Raw genomic sequence first — 18,996 nt, 5'->3', positions numbered from 1 at the left:
GATCCGCACGGAGGGGGCCAGGCGGGGTCACGGTTGGGCACGTCGCGGGGGATCGGCCGGGCCGCGCGAATCCGCTCGCCGGGGTGGAGCCGCCGGGCGGCGGATCACCAACCAGCTGGGGGCCGAGCGCGCGCCGTCCGCCAGAGCCGCGCCTGCAGCTGCGGGGCGGGGAGCGGGCCGGAGCCGGAGTCGGGGCAGGAGCCGGGGCTGAAGCGCAGCCCCCGACCGAGCCGGAGCCCAGACCCGAGCCAGACGGAACCGCAGCCGCCGCGAGCGCCCGGGGCGCGCGCCTTCCAGCCATGAGCCGCCCCGGCGCCGGGGGCAGCGGCGGCGCGGACCGGGCGGCGCGGATCGCGGGGCGGCTGTGAGCCGGGACCGGGACCGGGACCGAGACCGGAGCGCGCGGGGAGGTGAGTCCGCGCCGGGCGCCGCTCCTGCGGACCCTCGCCCGCACCCCGCCCGTGAGAGCGGCTGGGAAGTTTGTCGGAGAAAAGTTGGGCTCTGGGGACGGTGGACCCCGTGCGGGAGACCGGGGTGGAGCGGCCGGGGTGGGGACCCCGCGCGGGCCCTCCGGATCCCCGGACACCCGGAGATGGGGCGGGCGAGGTGGGGACCCCGCGCGCGCCCGCCCTCCCTCCCTCCGCTCGCCCGGGACGCCGGGCCCCGGGACGCGGCGCCGGCGGGAGGCGCCCTGCGCTCCGGAGGCGAGCGTTTTCCCGGGCTAGGGCTCGCCGCCCCCACGGCTCCGTGCGGGTACCCCACGCCGGCAGGGGCCGGGGCCCCCCGAGGCCCGGAGGAGGCTTTTCTCTACGATCGCGTGGGAAGTTGGCAAAGCTGACCGCGTCTCCCCTCCGCCTTTGTGGGGAAGGAATGCGCAGAGGGGGAGGGGAGGGGGTCGGGGGGGGGGTCGGTGAACACTACGGGAAGGGGGAGGGAACCCAGGTTGGGGTTGGCCGGACAGCTCTGGTGTTTGGTGGTGACCCGCTTAAAGCAAGGGGCCAGGGGGTTGGGGGCCCGTTTGCCCAACCTGGCGTCTGTCTTTGCTGTGAAGCCTTTATTTAGTCAGACGGAAAGTAGAGTCGAGCATCCCGAGGCTCTTTTAAACCTTGACTTTTATCTCTCAAGGCCGCACAGACCTCTCCACACAGAGTACACCGACCACGAGGTCAGCTGGGAGTGGGTCATCCCTCTGGGGAGCAGGGGAGGAGGTTTAGGGGAGCAGGGTGGGGTGCAGAGGGGCTTGTCCCCCCCCCCACCGGGTGTCCCGGGACACTGAGTCTTGCCAACCTGCCGGTCGCGCAGTGTAGGTTCTCCTACACTGCTGGCGAGATGCCTGACATTTCCAAGATGATTAACCAAAATCGCAATCTCCTATTCATATAGGAAAACAAACACCAAAAACCCTGGTGATCCATGCTAACTTGGTCCTGCAGAACCCTGTGTGGAGTTGCTTGCAATACAATCCATGGAAGCATTCTTCATACTTCAATCATTTGGCTAGACTTCATAAGTTTACTTCAAAAATAAAGAGATAGTCTTAGTTCCTAAACCAAGAAAAACTTCACTGGCAGTGGATAAGCTCACTGTGTTTGTGAGGCTGTTCTGACCCATCTCCCAGTCTGACTCTGCAGAGAAGATGGAAGGGTACAGATGCAAACTGTTCATTCTCTGTCGTGGTCATACAAAGAGTTTCAAGTATGATAGAACATTCTTGGGATCTCTATGAGTTTACCTTGGAAATATCCCATTTCAGAATTAAAAGAAAAAATCAAACAAGTGAGCCATTTCTCTCTGCCTCAACTTGCTTAGTTGTTTTGATCTATCCGTGTAAGCAAGTGTGTCCGGCCCTCCTTACCAACATTTCAAAGCGCAGCTGCTGACCAGATTTAGGGAGGCTGCTTGCCCACTGGAGTTTTGGCAGGCTTTTTCTTGGCCTTGACATCCACACCAATATCATACTTAGAGCAAGAGTCTTTAACCTTTATGTGTATGTGAAGATCAGGCCTTAGGCTTTGTCAGCAAAGAGAGGTCAAGTCTGATGGGCAAAGTCTCACCGGTGTGTTTCTTTCAAAGCCTGCGTGTATTTTACTTGGCGTGTCCTGTGTCCACAGCTGGGCCGTGTCTTGTCAGCTTGGTGTGTTAATGCTGTTAATGCTGCAGTTGACTTTGTGATCTCCCACTGGAGAAGGGCTACAGTGAGCAAACAAGACAGACTCGGTCCTGCCCTGCTCATGGGAGGTGCCCTGTTTATTAAATGTTTTTGTATGGCAGGGGCTTCATAGACACGACTGAATTTTCACAATAATATGAAGTAAGTCTTGTTACACACTTTACAGAAGAGAATCTGTCAGTCAAGTAATGTGTCTCACGTTAGTAAAGGAGGCAACATAGAGGGATGGAGTGTTGAATAGCTGATAGCTGACTCCAAGGCTTAGGGTTTTGTTTATTGTTGTTGTTTTGTTGGTCATGGGCTTGAACTCCGGCCTGGGCGTTGTCCCTGAGCACTTTTGCTCAAGGAAGGCTAGCACCCTACCACTTTGAGCCACAGCCCCACTTCTGGTTTTCTGGTAGTTAATTAGAGATGAGTCTCACATACTTTCCTGCCAGGGCTGGCTTTGAACCTTGATCTTCAGATTTCAGCCTCCTGAGGAGCTAGGATTATAGGTGTGAGCCACCAGCGCTGAGCAAATATACAGTTTTGATATCATCAAAGGAAACATCTCTATAGTGGAGAAAACATGAGAGCCAGAAGCTAGAATCTCTTTCCTTTCCTTACCTTTCCCTCCCTCCCTCTCTCTTTCTCTTTCTCTCTCTTTTTCTTTCTCTCTCTTTTTCTTTCTCTCTTTCTTTCTTTCTTTCTTTCTTTCTTTCTTTCTTTCTTTCTTTCTTTCTCTCTTTCTTTCTCTTTCTTTCTTTCTTTCTTTCTTTCTTTCTTTCTTTCTTTCTTTCTTTCTTTCTTTCTTTCTTTCTTTCTTTCTTTCTTTCTTTCTTTCATCGGTCATGGGTGAACTCTGAGCCTGGCCGCTGTCCCTCAGCTCTTCAGCTCAAGGCTAGCACTTTACCACTTGAGCCACAATGCCACTTGGCTTTCTGGTAGTTTATTGAACAGTCTCACGGACTTTCCTGCCTGGGCTGGGTTTGAATCGCATCCTCAGCTATCAACCTCCTGAGAAGCTGAGATTACAGGCGTGAGCCTCCAGTGCCCGGCTTCTACCTTGCCTTTCTTACAGATTGTTCCTACCTCAGGGCCTTTGCATTTGCTGGAATGCAATCCTTCCTCTGCCTGAATGGTGCTCCCTTCTGATCTTTTCCTGACTTGTTTCTCCTTTTTTTTTTTTTTTTAAACAAGTCATGTGTCATTGTATCCCTTCTGAAGGGCTTTCCAGGTTGCCCTAATGTCATGTCACCCTTCACCCCAGCCAAATGTTCTGTCACTTCATCCAGCCTATGCTTCAGAGCATTTACAGCTTGGTTGTTACTTGGCTTAGTTTCTTGTTCATGTTGTTTGGACTCTCCCACCACAATGTAGCTGTGGGAGAGCAGAACGTTATCTAGCTTATAGCCTTAGCCCTAGTACACAGAAAGCCCTCAGAGAAAATGTTTCAAGTGCATGAACATTTATTCTCCCCAAATGGAAACATGGACCGGGAACCACCCACAATTTATGGCCACTTCCTCCAGAGTTTTCCTGAACAAGATGACAAGAGGGACCACTTCTGTCTTGTTTGCTGCTGTCTTCTATATCTAGCCCAGGGCCAGCCACATAGAGCTGGTTCCACAACTGTGTGCTGAATCAACACGTGATTGGCTTTGACTGACAGAAGGATATTCCTCCTGTCATTTAGTTGTCTCTATTTAAGGAGAGTCAGTGGTCCAGTGCTTCTCAGCCCCTGCTCCACTTTGGACAATACCCTGGTGCCAGCTAGTGTCCTATCTGCAGACATTCTGAGTTCGTTGCTCTGGGTGGTGGTTTGGGTGGCAAGATTTGAAAAGATTCTCATGGCATGCTTCCATGTAGCCAAGTTGAGAACAGCCATTTTGTGTTTTCAGAACTCATTTCTCCCCCCCCCCCCCTTTGGTTCTAATAGGTTTATAGCATCCATGGTGATCATAAGAATAAAAAGAGGGGGCTGGGAAGGTGGCTCAGTGGTAGAGTGCTTGCCTCGCATGCATGAGGCCCTGGGTTCGATTCCTCAGCACCACATAAGCAGAAAAGGCCAGAAGTGGCACTGTGGCTCAAGTGGTAGAGCGCTAGCCTTGAGCTGAAGAGCTGAGGGACAGCCCCCAGGCCCAGAGTTTAAGCCCCACAACTGGCAAAAAAATAAAAATAAAAAGTAAAGAGAGAGAATATTATTTATGGGTTTTATATGATTACTGATAATTTAAGAGATACTCTCAGATCTCTTATCACCTTGGATAATAAAAGCTCTTGGATCTCCTCTGTTTTCAGTTTCCCTTTGTGTTGATGACTTAAAAGTCTACATTTGCCTTTGCTCCTACCCATACCTACCAGTATCTAATCTCCTCCTAGTCCAGCCTGTCCCTTGGTACCTCACACCCAGGAGCCCCAGCAATAAGCTGGGTGCTCCCCTCCTTCTGCCCACCCCCCACTAGCTGGCATGATAACAGTATGATGTCATCCTCTTAGGTCTGTGGCTCTCCTCCAAGGCAGAGGGCTTGAGCTGCCAGTGTGTCTTCCCTCTGCCCTTCCTTTCCCCGCCCGGGGCACTGCCCTAGCTCAGCATTTTTCATCACTTCTTGATAGGTGACCATAATGTATGAGCGTGGTGGCTTCTTGTTCTCCGGCAGTATAGAAATAAAACCGGGAACCATGAGCGTAGTTATAGTAAGGTAGTGAAGATTTTATTTAGCAAGGAGAAAGTAGAGGCCACTCAGGAGAGCCAGCAGAGGAACCCAGAAACCAGTTGGTTGTCTGTTTTCAGGTCTCTGGGCTGTTGTTTTATGTTACCCCTTACCTGCTCCCCATCTTTTTCTCCTCCCTTTAGGCAGTTTGTCAGATTGTGATTGGCTTGTCTAAACCAGGCAAGACCCTCCCCTGGGCAGTAGCCAGGAGATGGTGGGTGGCCCAGGATATTGTGACATTCCCTTTTTTCTTTTCCCTCCATTGCATCCTCTTGCCTGCCTTCCTTGCTCCCCTTTCTCTTCAGAATCACCTGGTGCCTGCTTTATTCTGTCCCTCTCTTCCAGGTCTTCCTTAGCATTTATAGTCAAGTTCAAACACTAAGGCAGAACCCCCAAGAAAGACCTCATGAGCTTCTCCCCAGCTCTGGGTCTTCCAGGAAATGCTTTTCAATTTCACGAGGTTTGTCATGTGCTTGGTCTGTGGAGGCATTTTATGTCTTCGCGCTTCTGGGGCTATGGCATCTTCTTGAAAGGCTTTTCCCTGCAAGCTTCGGCTTCTCAAAATTTTTGCCTCCATTTGGGCACTAGTAATTCACACCTATAATCCCAGAGACTCAGGAGGCTGAGATGTGATGATTGCAGTTCAAAACCAGCTGACTTTGACTGGGATTCTCAGATCTCAGCCTCTTGAGTGGCTAGGATTACTGGAGTGAGCCACCTCAACTCAGCTCAACAATTAATCTCCAATTAACTATCAAGAAAGCCAGAACTGAAGGTGTGGCTCTAGAGATAGAGCACCGTCCCTAACTGGGAAAAAAACTAAAGGAGAATACAACTCCCTGAGCTCAAGCTCCCCCCCCCTACTTTTTCTTCTTTATGGTTCCCCTTTGTGAGATCCTCTTGGAGTCTTTTGTCAAAATTAATGATTGTTTTGTGGGGTTTTTTTTTTCTCCCACCAGGAGGGTTGCTATGACTGATTTCTAGTCTCTGTCTCTTGTTAAGAGTTCATAGCTAGGGATCTGGATTTCGTTATCTTTGTTTCTTTATGTGTTGTATGTGGAGCAGGTCCTTAAATGTTTGTGGAATTAAAGATAGGAAAGGTTTTTGTGACCAGAGAGTAAACTGTGTGTATTAACTGTGGCAAGGGCACTAGAGAACATTGTAACTCAGTCTTCAAGTTTAAATCGATCTTGGATGTGCAGAGGAAATAGGTTACCAAAGACACTGGGACTAGGGAAGGCTTTGCTCTTCATACTCTCTGGGAAATAGAGTGTGAGGGGTGGAGCAGGGAGCCAGTGGCATCCCCTGAGGACCCAAGCCTGTCTGTGAAGCTGATACATGCTGACAGCTTAAACAGAGATACTTTACAGTTGTGTGTGTGTGTGTGTGTGTGTGTGAGAGAGAGAGAGAGAGAGAGAGTGTGATCTTAGTTGGTTTGCGTCACTGGGGGTCAGGTGGAATGGGGCTTGGGAGTTTGGTTTCTCTTTTTAATAACAATGATTACCATTGAGTGAGTGCTGATTGTGTGCCAGGTACTGGGCAGAACTAGGAGGGGTCCTCACCCAGACTTCCAGCCCTATTGTTCCCCACCCCTGTGAGCCAGGCCTTCTGTGAGGTCCCAGTTGGACACGAAACAGATAAGCTTCAAAATTACCAGGCCTGGAAAAGAACAGAGGACCTGTCAGGAGGAGATTCCTTGAGTAAGGGGTCATCCTATCAAACTTCCCAGCACTTATGAGCTCTTACTGCATGGACAAGTAGTAAAATAGGTGTGGCCTTTTGTACACGAGGAAGTTTGTGTCCTGTGAACATTATACTGTCTTTATCCCAGTACCGCTTAAGTTAGGGGTGGTCTTAAAGCCTCAAGTCTCCAGTTACTTCTCTCCTTCCCTCCCTCCCTCCCCCTCCTTCTCCTTTCCTTCCTTCCTTCCTTCCTTCCTTCCTTCCTTCCTTCCTTCCTTCCTTCCTTCCTTCCTTCCTTCCTTCCTTCCTTCCTTCCTTCCTTCCTTTCTTGTACTAATACTGGGTCTTTAACCCAGAGCCTGTGCTCTGTCCTTGAGTTTTTTTATTCAAGGTTGGTACTCTCTACTCCTTGAGCTACACCTCCACCTCCAGCTTTGTTTTGGTGGTTAATTGGCAATAAGAGTCTCTCAGACTTTCCTGTCAGGTTAGCTTTGAACTGAGATCCTCAGATCTAGGTCTCCTGAGTAGCTAGGATTACAGGCATAAGCCACCAGCACCTGGCTTCCAGTTCCTTTCTATGAAGTGATTTTTTTTTGGTCTGGGCCTGGGCAGTGTCCCTCAGCTCTTCAGCTCTAGATGTGCCGTCCTACCACTTGAGCCACAGCACCATTTCTGGTTTTCTGGTTGTTTATTGGAAATGACTCTCACAGAGTCCTGGCCGGGCTGGCTTTGAACCATGATCCTCAAATCTCAGCCTCCTGAGTAGCTAGGATTACAGGCATGAGCCACTGACACCCAGCCTATGAAGTGATTTTTGCTCAGAGCACTTCCCTGACCAATGCTGCAGAAGGCTGGTGAGAGCAATGGAGGCTGCGGGGCGTGAGGCTGGGCGGGAGCAAGGGCTCTCCTGAGCCCTAAGGGAAGGCCGTGCACCAGGCTCAGCTGTCAGGCAGTGATGCGCTGACCACAATCTGATATCCTAGGTGGGCGTGGGATGGCTTCCCGGCCTTATGTCTGCAGAAGATTGTCCTTATTCTTCCGTTTCCTTTCCTCTATGTGTGGGTTTTGAAAGAGATTGGTGTAATTTGATGTAGTTTAGAACTGAAGTTTGTTTAGGGGCAATGGGAGGCCTTGGTTTTGCTCAAGGAGACCTTTTCTATTCCCCATACTTGGGAGTGTTTGTTCCTCTTTTCCCAGCTACTTCAGCTCCATCCCCTTTGCTTTGCTGCCTCCCATTCCTTTTTCTTCTTCCCTGATGTTACAGACAGCCAGGGGCATTGATTGCTTAACCTTGCTGGTGGTAGGCGGATTCCTGACCCCTCTGGGGCTATTGGACATTGGACAAGGGGTTGTCACCCTAGTGGCTTTCTTCTGCAGCTGAGCCCACTGATATTGGAAGAATAGCTCACCTCTGACCCCTGACCCTGGCCTGTCTTCGTTGATTAGAGTACATTGATTTATACATAAGCATCAGGTCTTTGCCAGAAAAGCTCAGTTCCATCACTCTTAAGTATTTCCAACTGGCACTGGAGATGTTGGAGCAGCTGAAGAATTCCAGCCATCTCCGCTTGTTCTTATCCTTTGCAAAGTGGTGAAGACATGTGCACTAATTAACCACTTACAACATTTTTCTGGGATGTTAATTAATGAAGCAATGAATTATTTCCTTCCTTATCATTTTTTGTTAGTCATGATTTTCTTATGCATGTATCTATTTAGTGCCAGTCCTGGGGCTTGAACTCAGTGCCTGGGTACTGTCCCTTAACCTCTTCAAAGATAGTCCTCTACTATTTGAGCCAGAGCTCTACTTCGGGCTTTTTGCTGGTTAATTGGAGATAAGAGTCTCATGGACATTCTTGCCTGGGCTAGCTTTCAACCATGATCCTCAGATCTCAGCCTCCTGAGTAGTTAGGATTACAGGTGAACTACCCACACCTGGCTTAGTCAAGCTTTTCTGTCCATGGACTGGCTCATGTGCCTCTCCACAACTCCGAGATGTGTTTGTTGCCCTTACGCTTTCACTGTCAATTGGGTGAATTTTTTTTTTGCTTATGTGGTGCTGAGGAATTGAACCCAGGGCCTCATGCATGCAAGCCAAGCACTCTACCACTGAGCCACCTTCCCAGCTTGAAAATTTTCTTTAATTATGTGGCATTATTTCTTTTTCCTCTTGGCAAGGAGGAAGTCTGTTCTCACAGGAGTATCTTACCTTTGTCCTTCATTCTTTTCTTCCCTTAGCATTGAGAATCATGGCTGCCGGAAAGTTCGCAAGCCTTCCCCGAAACATGCCAATGAATCACCAGTTTCCCTTGGCCTCATCCATGGACCTTCTGAGCAGCAAGGCCCCTCCCGCTGAGCATCGCACAGATGCCTATCAAGACGTGTCTCTACACGGCACCCTTCCACGGAAGAAGAAGGGCCCGCCCCCCATCAGGTCGTGTGATAACGCCAGCCACATGGGCACTCTGCCCCACACCAAATCCCCACGCCAGAGCTCGCCTCTCACCCAGGATGTCATCCCAGAAAACCCGCTCCACGACTGGAAAGGCGAGACTTTCACCTTCAGGTAACTTCTGTCCTTTCACACGTGCAGTTGATAGGTCTTGAAAAAGCGGTTTTGGTAGAAAGAAGGTCAGATGTGTACAAAGTTGAGCAAAATACTTTTCAGTCTGGGGAGCCTATCTTTAGCAGTGATCAAATGCATGCACTGGGCTGTTTTGTCTACATTTCCTACTTTCCCTCCTGGGGTATTGTTTTGAAGTAAATCTCACTTACAGATGAACTTGTTTTCAGTGTAAATGTTTTGGTTTGTGCCTTTCAAAGCTAAGGATTCTTAGTTTAAAACTACATATAAGTCAAGCTTTAATTTTAGCTACTCAGGAAGCTGAGGGCTGAGAATTGTGATTCAAAGCCAACCTGGGGCATTCAAAGCCAACCTGGGCAGACAAATCTGTGAGACATTTATCTCCGATTAGCGAGTGAAAAAGCTGGAAGTAGAGGCCTGGCTTAAGTGGCAGGGTACCAGTTATGTGCCCTGAATTCAAGCAAAACAAAACACAACTACATAGATTCACAACCTGAAAAATTATACCATTTATAAAAAGGAATCATTTCTTTTTTTAAAAAGTCTTCCTATTATTATGCATTTGTACAAAGAGGGTACTGTTCCATAAGTCAGGTTGTGAGTATAATGCTTCTTGATCAATGTCATCAATATCTAATATTGGAGAATATTTTGAACTCTAACTTTTATAGCATAAAGTACCTCATAAGGAAACACTAAAAAGAATTTATAGCATGAGATTTTTGAACTACATTTACTTAATGCTATAGAAGTGTCAGAACTCATATCTCATATATTTAGTTGTACATATATTAAATGTGTAGATAGATGCCCTATTAGGTCAGCTTCATAACAGTACAGGAGAAGAACTGGTGGCTGCCTGCAGGCCTGGTATCAGGAAATAAACCTTCCAGTTGTAAATGCTGCTTCTCTGGGTTTGTAATGGCCAGGCTGTGATTGGTTTCTGCTTGTTAGAGCTAGTTTAGGAATTGCACTCCTTTTCCGGTTGGAGAAGTTTAGCAACCTATGATGCTGCTAGATAAAAATGCCCAGCCTGCTAGCAAAGGAAGTCACTTTGATCTTAGCTCATTTTTTGGCTCAATGTCTAGGTATTGATCATTTACATTAGTTATAATTTATTGATTTATGTGTGTGTGTGTGTCTGTCTGTCTGTCTGTCCTGGGGCTTTTCTTTGTTTTATTGGTAGTGGTGTAGTTTGTGTTATTCATTAAGGCAAGATTTGTGTAGAGGTGTCCACTTCTCTTAGCTGCTGCTGCTGCTTCTTCTTCTTCTTCTTTTTTTTTTTTTGCCAATCTTGGGGCTTGAACTCAAGACCTGGGCATTCTCTCTGAGCCTTTTTGCTCAAAGTTAGTGCTCTACCACTGAGCCACAGCTCTAGCTTGGCTAGCTAATTGGAGATAAGAGTCTCATAGATTTCCTTGCCTGGGCTAGCTTTGAACCACAATCCTCAGATCTCAGCCTCTTGCATAGCTAGGATTATAGGAATGAGCCACTGGTGCCTGGCTTGATTTTTATAGGCCCTAGGATTTCATGAGGTGATAAATACCAGTTTCTCTGAGTATTTAAAGACTGGTTGAATACAGAAGACATTCTCTCTCTCTCTCTCATTGGTTGTGGGGCCTGAACTCTGGGCCTGGGCACTGTCCCTTCAGCTCAAGACTAGCACCCTACCACTTGAGCCACAGCGCCACTTCCAGCTTTTTCTGCTTATGTGGTGCTGAGGAATCAAACCCAGGGCCTCATGCATGCAAGGCAAGTACTCTACCACTGAGCCACCTTTCCAGCCCTTGCCTTTTCTCTTTTATAGGGTGGGGAAAATGTGTGAACTAACAAAGTACAGTGTCTTTCTAGAACTTAGGTTCCGGTGACAGATCATAATACCAAAAACAAGTAAATAAGGGCTGGGAAGGTGGCTCAGTGGTAGAGTGCTTGCCTCGCATGCATGAGGCCCTGGGTTCTATTCCTCAGCATCACATAAGCAGAAAAAGCCGCAAATGGTGCTGTGGCTCAAGTGGTAGAGTGCTAGCCTTGAGCCGAAGAACTGAGGGACAGTGCCCAGGCCCTGAGTTCAAGCCCCACAACCAAAAAAACAAAAAACAAAAACCAAAACCAAGTAAATAAAAAAAGTAAATAAGACAATGGCATATTATAGTAAATGCTATAGAAGAAATAGATTGGTGTGCTGGAGATTGATTAGACATAGGGCTGTATGTTTGTGTTTGATGAAGTGGGCAGGTCTTTGAGGAGATGATAATTTAAGGGTAAGACTCGCATAATGAAAGAAGGTACCCATGATCCTTGTAGGCAGTTTCAGGCCTAGGAAAATGAAATGCAAAGAACTGGAGATGGGGTCAAGTTCAGCATGTTTGAAACCCCAAAAGAAAGCTGATGGGGGCCTGGCTGAGTACAGAGCAAGTTGAGAGGAGAACAGGACAGATGTGAGTGGAATTTGTTCCAGTTTCATAATTGTAGTAGTGTAAGAAGAAAGGAAGGTAAGGCTCAGGTATGCTATAGGCCCTAGACCTGCCCTGAAAAATCCACATGGATGACTTCCTAGCTTAGAATGAGGAGGAAGCCTGCCAATGACTGCCAATGACTTAGGCAAATATGAGGTGCCCAGTTGTGTGCAGTTTCGTGAATATGGCCTGACTGGGCAAAGATGCCAAAGGTAAGCAGCAGAGCCAACTTTGGCCTGCCAGCCTACCCAGTATGGAGTCACAACTCACTGCTGGCTTACTGTGGACCTGGTTTTTTTTGTTGTTGTTTTATGAGCTTGAACTCTTCATTGAGCTAGGTATCTGCCATGTACCAGACACAGACAGTTCTCAGCGCATGCCTTGAAGCTGTGAGGCCCTGCCTGGCTCCATGCCAGCTCTCACAAGGAGAAAACTGGCCAGAGGGAGGAGGCTGTGGAGGAGTTGGTAATGGAGTCAACCTCCCTTCTTGAGGACGCTCTTCAGTAAACACCCAAGGTCCAGCTACCAGCCTGCCAGAAGTTCAAAGCTTTTTTGATTTGAAAACTAACCTGGACAGAGGTCAGATCTCTGTAAAAGATCTTATCAGAGGGTGGACACAAGACCTGAGTTTGAAGTCCAGGCTTTCAGAAGACTTAACAGGAACTGCTAGTTTAAGATTTGTTTACCAGTCAGAGCTAGGTTAACACAAATTCACAATCCCCCCCCCCCCCCACCTCTCCACCAAACTTAAAGTACCTTATGGTTTAAAATGAGTATAGGAAGTAACAAATACATTCCCTTCAAATATTTGCTGAGTGAGACGATTGAAGGTTGTATGTCAAAGGATCATAAAATTTGACCCTCTTTGTATTATTATTAACATAACTGTTTCCCCAACATGTTTTTTTTAACGTTTTCCTAATGCCAACAGCCAGCCAGGTATGGCAGTTCCTAGCTATAAGTACAGCTACCAGAAAGGTTGGTATCAGGAGGATTGTGGTTCAAGGCCAGCCTAGGCAAAAAAAAAAAAAAACCCTCCTAATTCAATAAAACACTAGGTATGGTGTGCATGCTTGTCATCTCAGCTTCATAGGAAGCATAAATGGAAGGACTGCAGTTAGGCAATCCTTAACAGAAAAATAAAGCTAAAGGGGCTAGAGTGTGGCTCAAGTAGGAGAGTGCCTTCCTAGTACAGTGCTCTGAATTCTAACTCCATACTGGGGGGAAAAAGCCTTCCTGATTTTAAGGACTTCAAAGTACCTTATATTCTTTTGTCTTTAAAAAATATTCCTGAGGGCTAGGAAGGTAGCTCAGTGGTAGAGTGCTTGCCTAGCATGCATGAGCCCTGGGTTCGATTCCTCAGCCCCACATCAGCAGAAAAAGCTGGAAGTGGCGCTGTGGCTCAAGTGGTAGAGTGCTAGCCTTGAGCTGAAGAGCTGAGGGACAGTGCCCAGGCCCAGAGTTCAAGCCCCAGGACTGGTAAAAAATAAATAAATAAAAATAAATTACTAATAGGATGAAGAGCTGCTTCAATTCTTTTGGATGAAAGGAAGCTTTAACATGTGAAAAGATAGAGACAAAAAAAAACTTGAACTAGAACCCAAGGCTCTGGAGAGAGAAAAATAGCACTGGACGCTAATTCAGCTTGTACAGCTTGAAGCTGGGGACCTACTAACCAACTCCCCACTCAGCTCATGCATCGCTATTTTCACAGAGCATTCAGGGGGTAATTTCAGTTCTCAGTGACTTGGCTGGATATGAAGTCTGAAATCTCCGTCTCATCATTTTCCTGTACACGCCACCTGCTCGGCTTACAGGGGACCATCCAGACATGCTCCTCCTTGTCTTGCGACTCTCCCCTTGGCCTCTATTTCCCCTTCGGAGATTTTAATTACTTGCCCTCACCTGCTCTCTGAAAATATTAAATGGAAAATTCCATAAGTAAATAACATATATTTATCAGTTGTGCCCCATTATGAGTTAGCATGAAATCTTGCTCCATTCTGCTCTGTGCCACTTAGAATCTTCCCTTTGTTTGCTAAGGTTGACTATGAACCACAATACTTCAAGTCTCAGCCTCCTATAGCCAGGATTACAGGTATGAGCTCCTAGCACCTTTTCAAAGTGTTATGAGTGAAAGGTAAAAGCTTTCAACTCAATAAGAAAAACAAAAGTGCGTGTCAATGTTAAGATCTAGAGTATATTATTGTACTTATTCTATTTTTATTAGTTGTATAACTTAATATCTTACTGTGCCTAATTTTTAAGTTAAACTTTTAATTATAGTCATGAATGTGTAGGGTAAGCAAAATAATATTTATAGGTTCAGGCATCTTCTGTGAAATAAGGACCGGGGACTATTGCATTCTGCTATTCTCCTAATGAATATATTTAGCTTAATCATTAAAAAATCACCTTTATTATAACTGAACATGAACTGAATATCTTACGGTGTAGGCATTACCAGACAAAGTGGAGGAAGTTCCTCCTTTGATCTAAAGATACACATTCTTAAGTTGGCATATATCTTTCCTCCTGAATTATAAGTATTTCTTATGTTTTCTAGTTAAATATATATTTCATAATACTGGGATCAAACCCAGGGCCTTGCACATGCTAGGCAAGTGCTTTACCATCGAGCTATATTCCCAACCCAGTTTTAAAATAACTTAAAAAGAGCCAGGTGCCAGTGGCTCACACATGTAATCCTATATACTGAGGAGGCTGAGATCTGAGGATTGCCATGTGAATCCAGCCCAGGCAGACAAATCCAACAGACTCTTACTTCCAATTAACATCAAAAAGTCAGAAGTGGGGGTATGGCTTAAGTGGTAGAGTGCCAGTCTTGAGCAGAAAAAGCTGCTCAAAAGCTTAAGGCTCTAATACCAGTGTGTGCGCGCGCACACACACACACACACAATCTCTTCAGATGATACATTCATCTGTTACTTTGTTTGTACATCATAGCCCTGTGAAAGAGACTTGGCAGATTGCATCATCATCACTGTCAGATACAGTTGGGAAAACAGGTTCAGGATGTTCAGATACCTAATTGCATACCCCAGTGGATGATGAGCTTTAATTAGATCCAAGTAAGTGCTGTAAAGGCTTCCTGACACATTGTACCCCACAGTGCTCCTAGGATATTGGTGCCAGCTGTGGGCATCCTATGAACTGTCTTCTTTTTTTTGGGGGGGGGGGTCCGGTCGTGGGGCCTGAACTCTGGGCCTGGGCGCTGTCCCTCAGCTCTTCAGCTCAAGGCTAGCACTCTACCACTTGAGCCATAGCCCCACTTCCGGCTTTTTTTTCTTTTTGTTTATGTGGTGCTGGGGAATTGAACCCAGGGCCTCACGCATGCAAGGCAAGCGCTCTACCACTGAGCCACCTTCCCAGCCCTGAGCTGTCTTCTTGTAGGTGTGGGTATGTCTCTTGTGTGACCTCAGAGCTTTGAACACCTGCTTGGCAGGCAGGCAGGTGGGGTGGGGGTGGTGAATAACGGAGTACCAATTGCCAGGAGCCAGGCAGAAGGCAAGCCTAAAAGAAGGAGTTGGTCTTCTCTTTTCAAGACCGTATCTTTTCCCTTTCTTGTCTTGGCTGCCCTTGGATGTACTTGTGGTTTTGAAAGGTGGCCAAAGCTAGAAGCCAGAGAGTTCTTAAACCTGCTGCTTGGTGTCACAGAAGGAGCCTTTGTTCCAAAAGCAGAACCGGTCTTTTCCGGCGAAGCTTACAGACAGGATTTCCTTTTGACATGAGCATTGTTTTGGCTGCTGTCTCTTTGATTCATTGATCTTCAAGGATGAATTTGTATTTGAATCTGGGACCTGGCTAAGAGGGCACCTGATCCTGTTAGGACATGTGGGTTTCCAGGAGAGCTGAGAGATCTGCGCTTGGAGCCTGTTTGGGTCCTTTCCTTTCCCGGTATGTGGGGGCGCCAGGCCTGGGAACAGCTGTGCGAGCCTAATTCCTTGCACCTTGGGAGCAAGTGGTGGGACAAAGTGGTGTTTCATTGGTTTGCATGAGGGGAGCTGACGCATCACAAGTGTTGTAGCTGACAGTGGCCAGAAAGTCTGCAGAATTATCCCAAATGACAATCCTATGTCCTTTGCCAGGCAATTGAGTAACTTGCTGAGTTAACAGTGTCAGATCCTCAAAGTGTGCCACACTTTTCTCTAAAACATTGTCTCAAAAGAGCCAGCTCTGTGCTATGCCAGTAGCTTCATCTGAAAAGTTATTTAGAACCATTAGGTCCTGTAATGACTGCTTTCTTTTTGACAAAGCAAGGGATAGCCCGGATATGCAAATTAGCCAGCCTTTGAACTCCAATCAGAAGCTTTGCAAAGTAAAATCTACATACAAGCATCCTTGCTTTATTTCTGTATAGTTGTTACTTGTCTGCAGCTAGAAGCTTTTCATGCAGAGGAAAAATCATATTTAGGGTTTGATTTAAATAATCTTATTTGTGCCAGAACAGAGACTTGAGCTCAGGGCCTGGGCACTGTCCCTTAGCTTTTCCACTCAAGGCTGATGCTTTTCCACTTGAGCCAGAGCTCAACTAGTTAATTAGAGATAAGATTGCTCACAGACTCTCCTGTCCCAGCTGGTTTTGAACTGCATCATATCTCAGCCTCCTGAGTAGCTAGGATTAGGAAACAAGTGTGAGCCACCATCAGCATCCAGTAGATTTTAGTTTTAAATATAATAGATTAATAGATTATTCATAATGAAAGATATATTTATTGAGCTACCAGGATGACAATGGCTTTTTTAATGTCACTATAAAGTAAGAGCTGATAGGCTGAAGTTTTATTTTAAATGAAAGTCAGCTTTTCCTGTTGTTTTGAAATGCCTACTGACGTTTCAATGCAGCTGTCATGGACGGGTGGGTGCATTCCCAGAGTGTGGGCCCCGTGTGACCTGGCCCTGATGATCCCTGGCATGCTGAGGCCAGGGGCAGCTGGGTCAGAGGTGGTCTCAGCCCTTGTGTCTCGGCTGCTCCTGGCTTGGAAGAGCCCAGAGAATGGGAAAGGCCTGCAGGTCCGCCAGCTGTCTGATGGTAGCCCTTAATCCTCTGCCGACAAGCATGATTTGAACCGAAAGGTTGAGAACTGTGCATTCTCAGCTGTTCTGGGGGGAAAAAACCAAAAGCATCATTTTTCTCTTTTTCCTTCTTTTCTCTGCCTCTCTCTTTCTGTCTCTGTCTCTTTGTGTCTCTGTCTCTTGGTCAGCACCTCTCTGCATCTGTCTCTGTCTCTCTGTTCTCAGTCTCTCTGTCTCTTCCATCTCTTCCTCTCAGTCTCTATCTCTGTCTCTGTCTCTCTCCTGTTACTTTCTCTGTTTGTTTCTGTCTCTATGTCTCTGTCTCTTTCTGATTACAAATCACAACTAAGAAATATCAGAGAATCACACAGTGCATCCTTGTTGAGTGGTAAGTGGGGTGTCTACCGTCCCTCCACCCCCCGGGGCAGACTTGTTTACCTCATCTTTTCTCAGCTCTCTCAAATACTGCTTGAGAAGCTCAGGCTTTTAGTCCTTGATTATATCCCGCAGTGTTTGTGAAGCAGGAGGTGTGGTGCACTTATCAATCATTACTCATACTCCCATCACATGGACTTAGGAGTCATCCCAGCCTGACCAGAATGTGCTGTTGTCCGGAGCCCTGGACTGCATGGCTGAAACACCCTCAGGTCACAGCCACTCCGTGCTTTGTAATGGTCACCACTCAGTCTGTCCTTGAGAGATGAGTTGTAGGACTAGGGGCACGCTATCAACCTTCCTCTTCTTAGGGCCCCCAAAATAAGCATGTATGTTCTTTTTGGGGCCAATACTGGGGCTTGAACTCAGGTCCTGGGCTCTTGCCTGTAGCTTTTTCACTCAAGGCTGGAATTCTACCACTTGAACCACAGCTCCAATTCTGGCTTTGTTTTGGTAGTTAATTGGAGTTAAGAGTCTCCTGGACTTTCCAACCTGCACTGGCTTTGAACCATGAATCCTCAGACTTCAGCCTCCTGAATAGGTAGGATTACAGGCATGAGCCGCTGGCATCTGGCTTGCATATGTGGTCTTGTTGGAAGGTTTGTGCTATTATTTACAAGTTTGGAAACTTTCCATAATTGCCCAAGCCCTTATGCCACCTGGACTGTCTGTAATTCCAGATTTACATGCAAATACAGCACCAAAAATACAGGATTCCTGTGGAGGGAAACCCACAAGCCAGGTAATTCAGAAGTCTCAGTACAGATCCCTGCCTTTGCTGCCTTTTATGTGTGTGACCAGGACAAATTCTTAATTGTAAAATGAGGGTGAACACAGCCCCCCAAGGGGTGCTGTAAAGGTTAACTTCCCTCCAAATATGTAGGCTCCATTGGCAGTAGTGCTTTTTGACTGTGGTTGTTTTTATGGTTTTGTTTTTTTGTTTTTGAACTTAGGGCCTGAGCACTGTCCCTGAGCTTCTTTTACACAAGACTAACATTCTACCAATTGAACCACAGCACCACTTCCAGCTTTTTCTGTTTATATGGTACTGAGGAATCAAACCCAGGGCTTCATGCAGGATAGGCAAGCGCTCTACCACTGAGCCACAGTCCCAGCCTTGCTGTTGTTTTTGTACCAGAGCTGGGGCTTGACCTTAAGTCCTTGAGCTCTTGCTTAGCTTTTTTGGTCAAAGATGGGCACACTACCACTTGAGCCACAGCTCTACTTTCAACTTTTGGATGGTTAATTAGAGATAAGAGTCTCTCTCTCAGCTTTATTTGTCTAGACTGGCTTTGAACCTGAACACTGACATCCTAGCCTTCAGAGTAGCTAGGATTACAAGAGTGAGCCACCAGCACCTGGTTTGGTTCTCTGACTGTCACACCTGAGGCTGGTCTACTTGCTGAGAGTCTGTATTGAGCAGGTCACGTGACTGCTCTTGGCTCCACCTAGTCACAAACCGTTTATTTCTCTGCTCCTCAATTCTTCTGGGATCTTTCAGCCTGGAGGTTCCGGAGAACTTTACTGGGAGGGGGATATAGTCATGGCTTTCAAAGGAAACTCCTGGGAATCTTCACACGGAGTCCAGCAGCCAGACCTAGGAGCTTTGTGACTATGGGTAAATTATTTTACCTTTCTGAATCTACATCCTTGAAAGGTGGTTCAAAGGGTCAAATTGTATCTAGTCACTTATGAAGGTGCCTGCCACAGCAAACTGGTTTGCTTGCTTCCTTCCTTCTTCCCTTCCTTCCTTCCTTCCCTTTCTCTCTTTCCTTGAAGAAGGTAGAAGTTAGGAGTCTCCTAATTCTTCCTGGTAAGCTGAAATTGTTGCTGGCAGCCTCCGGTGGGAGAAAGTTTCCCACGTGTTGACAGTGCCTGGCTGGAATCCCTTTCTCTGGATCTGCCCTACAGCAGTAAGTGTTGACCAACACACACAGC

General features: G+C 47.0%; 1 protein-coding gene across 3 annotated transcripts in view; it reads left to right on the top strand.

Moving 5' to 3' along the window:
* The first annotated feature begins 216 nt into the window (after positions 1–216).
* Positions 217–18,996, top strand: part of Bcar3 (BCAR3 adaptor protein, NSP family member) — a 117,824-nt gene continuing 99,044 nt past the window's right edge. For 2 of the 3 annotated variants that reach the window (XM_070007699.1, XM_070007700.1), the window contains exons 1-2: positions 332–410; positions 8,785–9,112. In XM_070007699.1, the coding sequence (XP_069863800.1) occupies positions 8,796–9,112 (317 nt within the window). In that variant the 5' untranslated portion in view covers positions 332–410; positions 8,785–8,795. Of the gene's footprint in view, positions 411–8,784; positions 9,113–18,996 lie in introns of all 3 variants that reach the window. The other variant, XM_070007702.1, reaches the window with a different exon arrangement.

Source organism: Dipodomys merriami, unplaced genomic scaffold (assembly GCF_024711535.1).
Source record: "Dipodomys merriami isolate MVZ:Mamm:240054 unplaced genomic scaffold, mDipMer1.0.p SCAF_7, whole genome shotgun sequence".
Classification (NCBI taxonomy): Eukaryota; Metazoa; Chordata; class Mammalia; order Rodentia; family Heteromyidae; genus Dipodomys; species Dipodomys merriami.
Note: the sequence above shows the minus strand (reverse complement) of the source record. Positions and strands in the feature narration are given on the sequence as shown.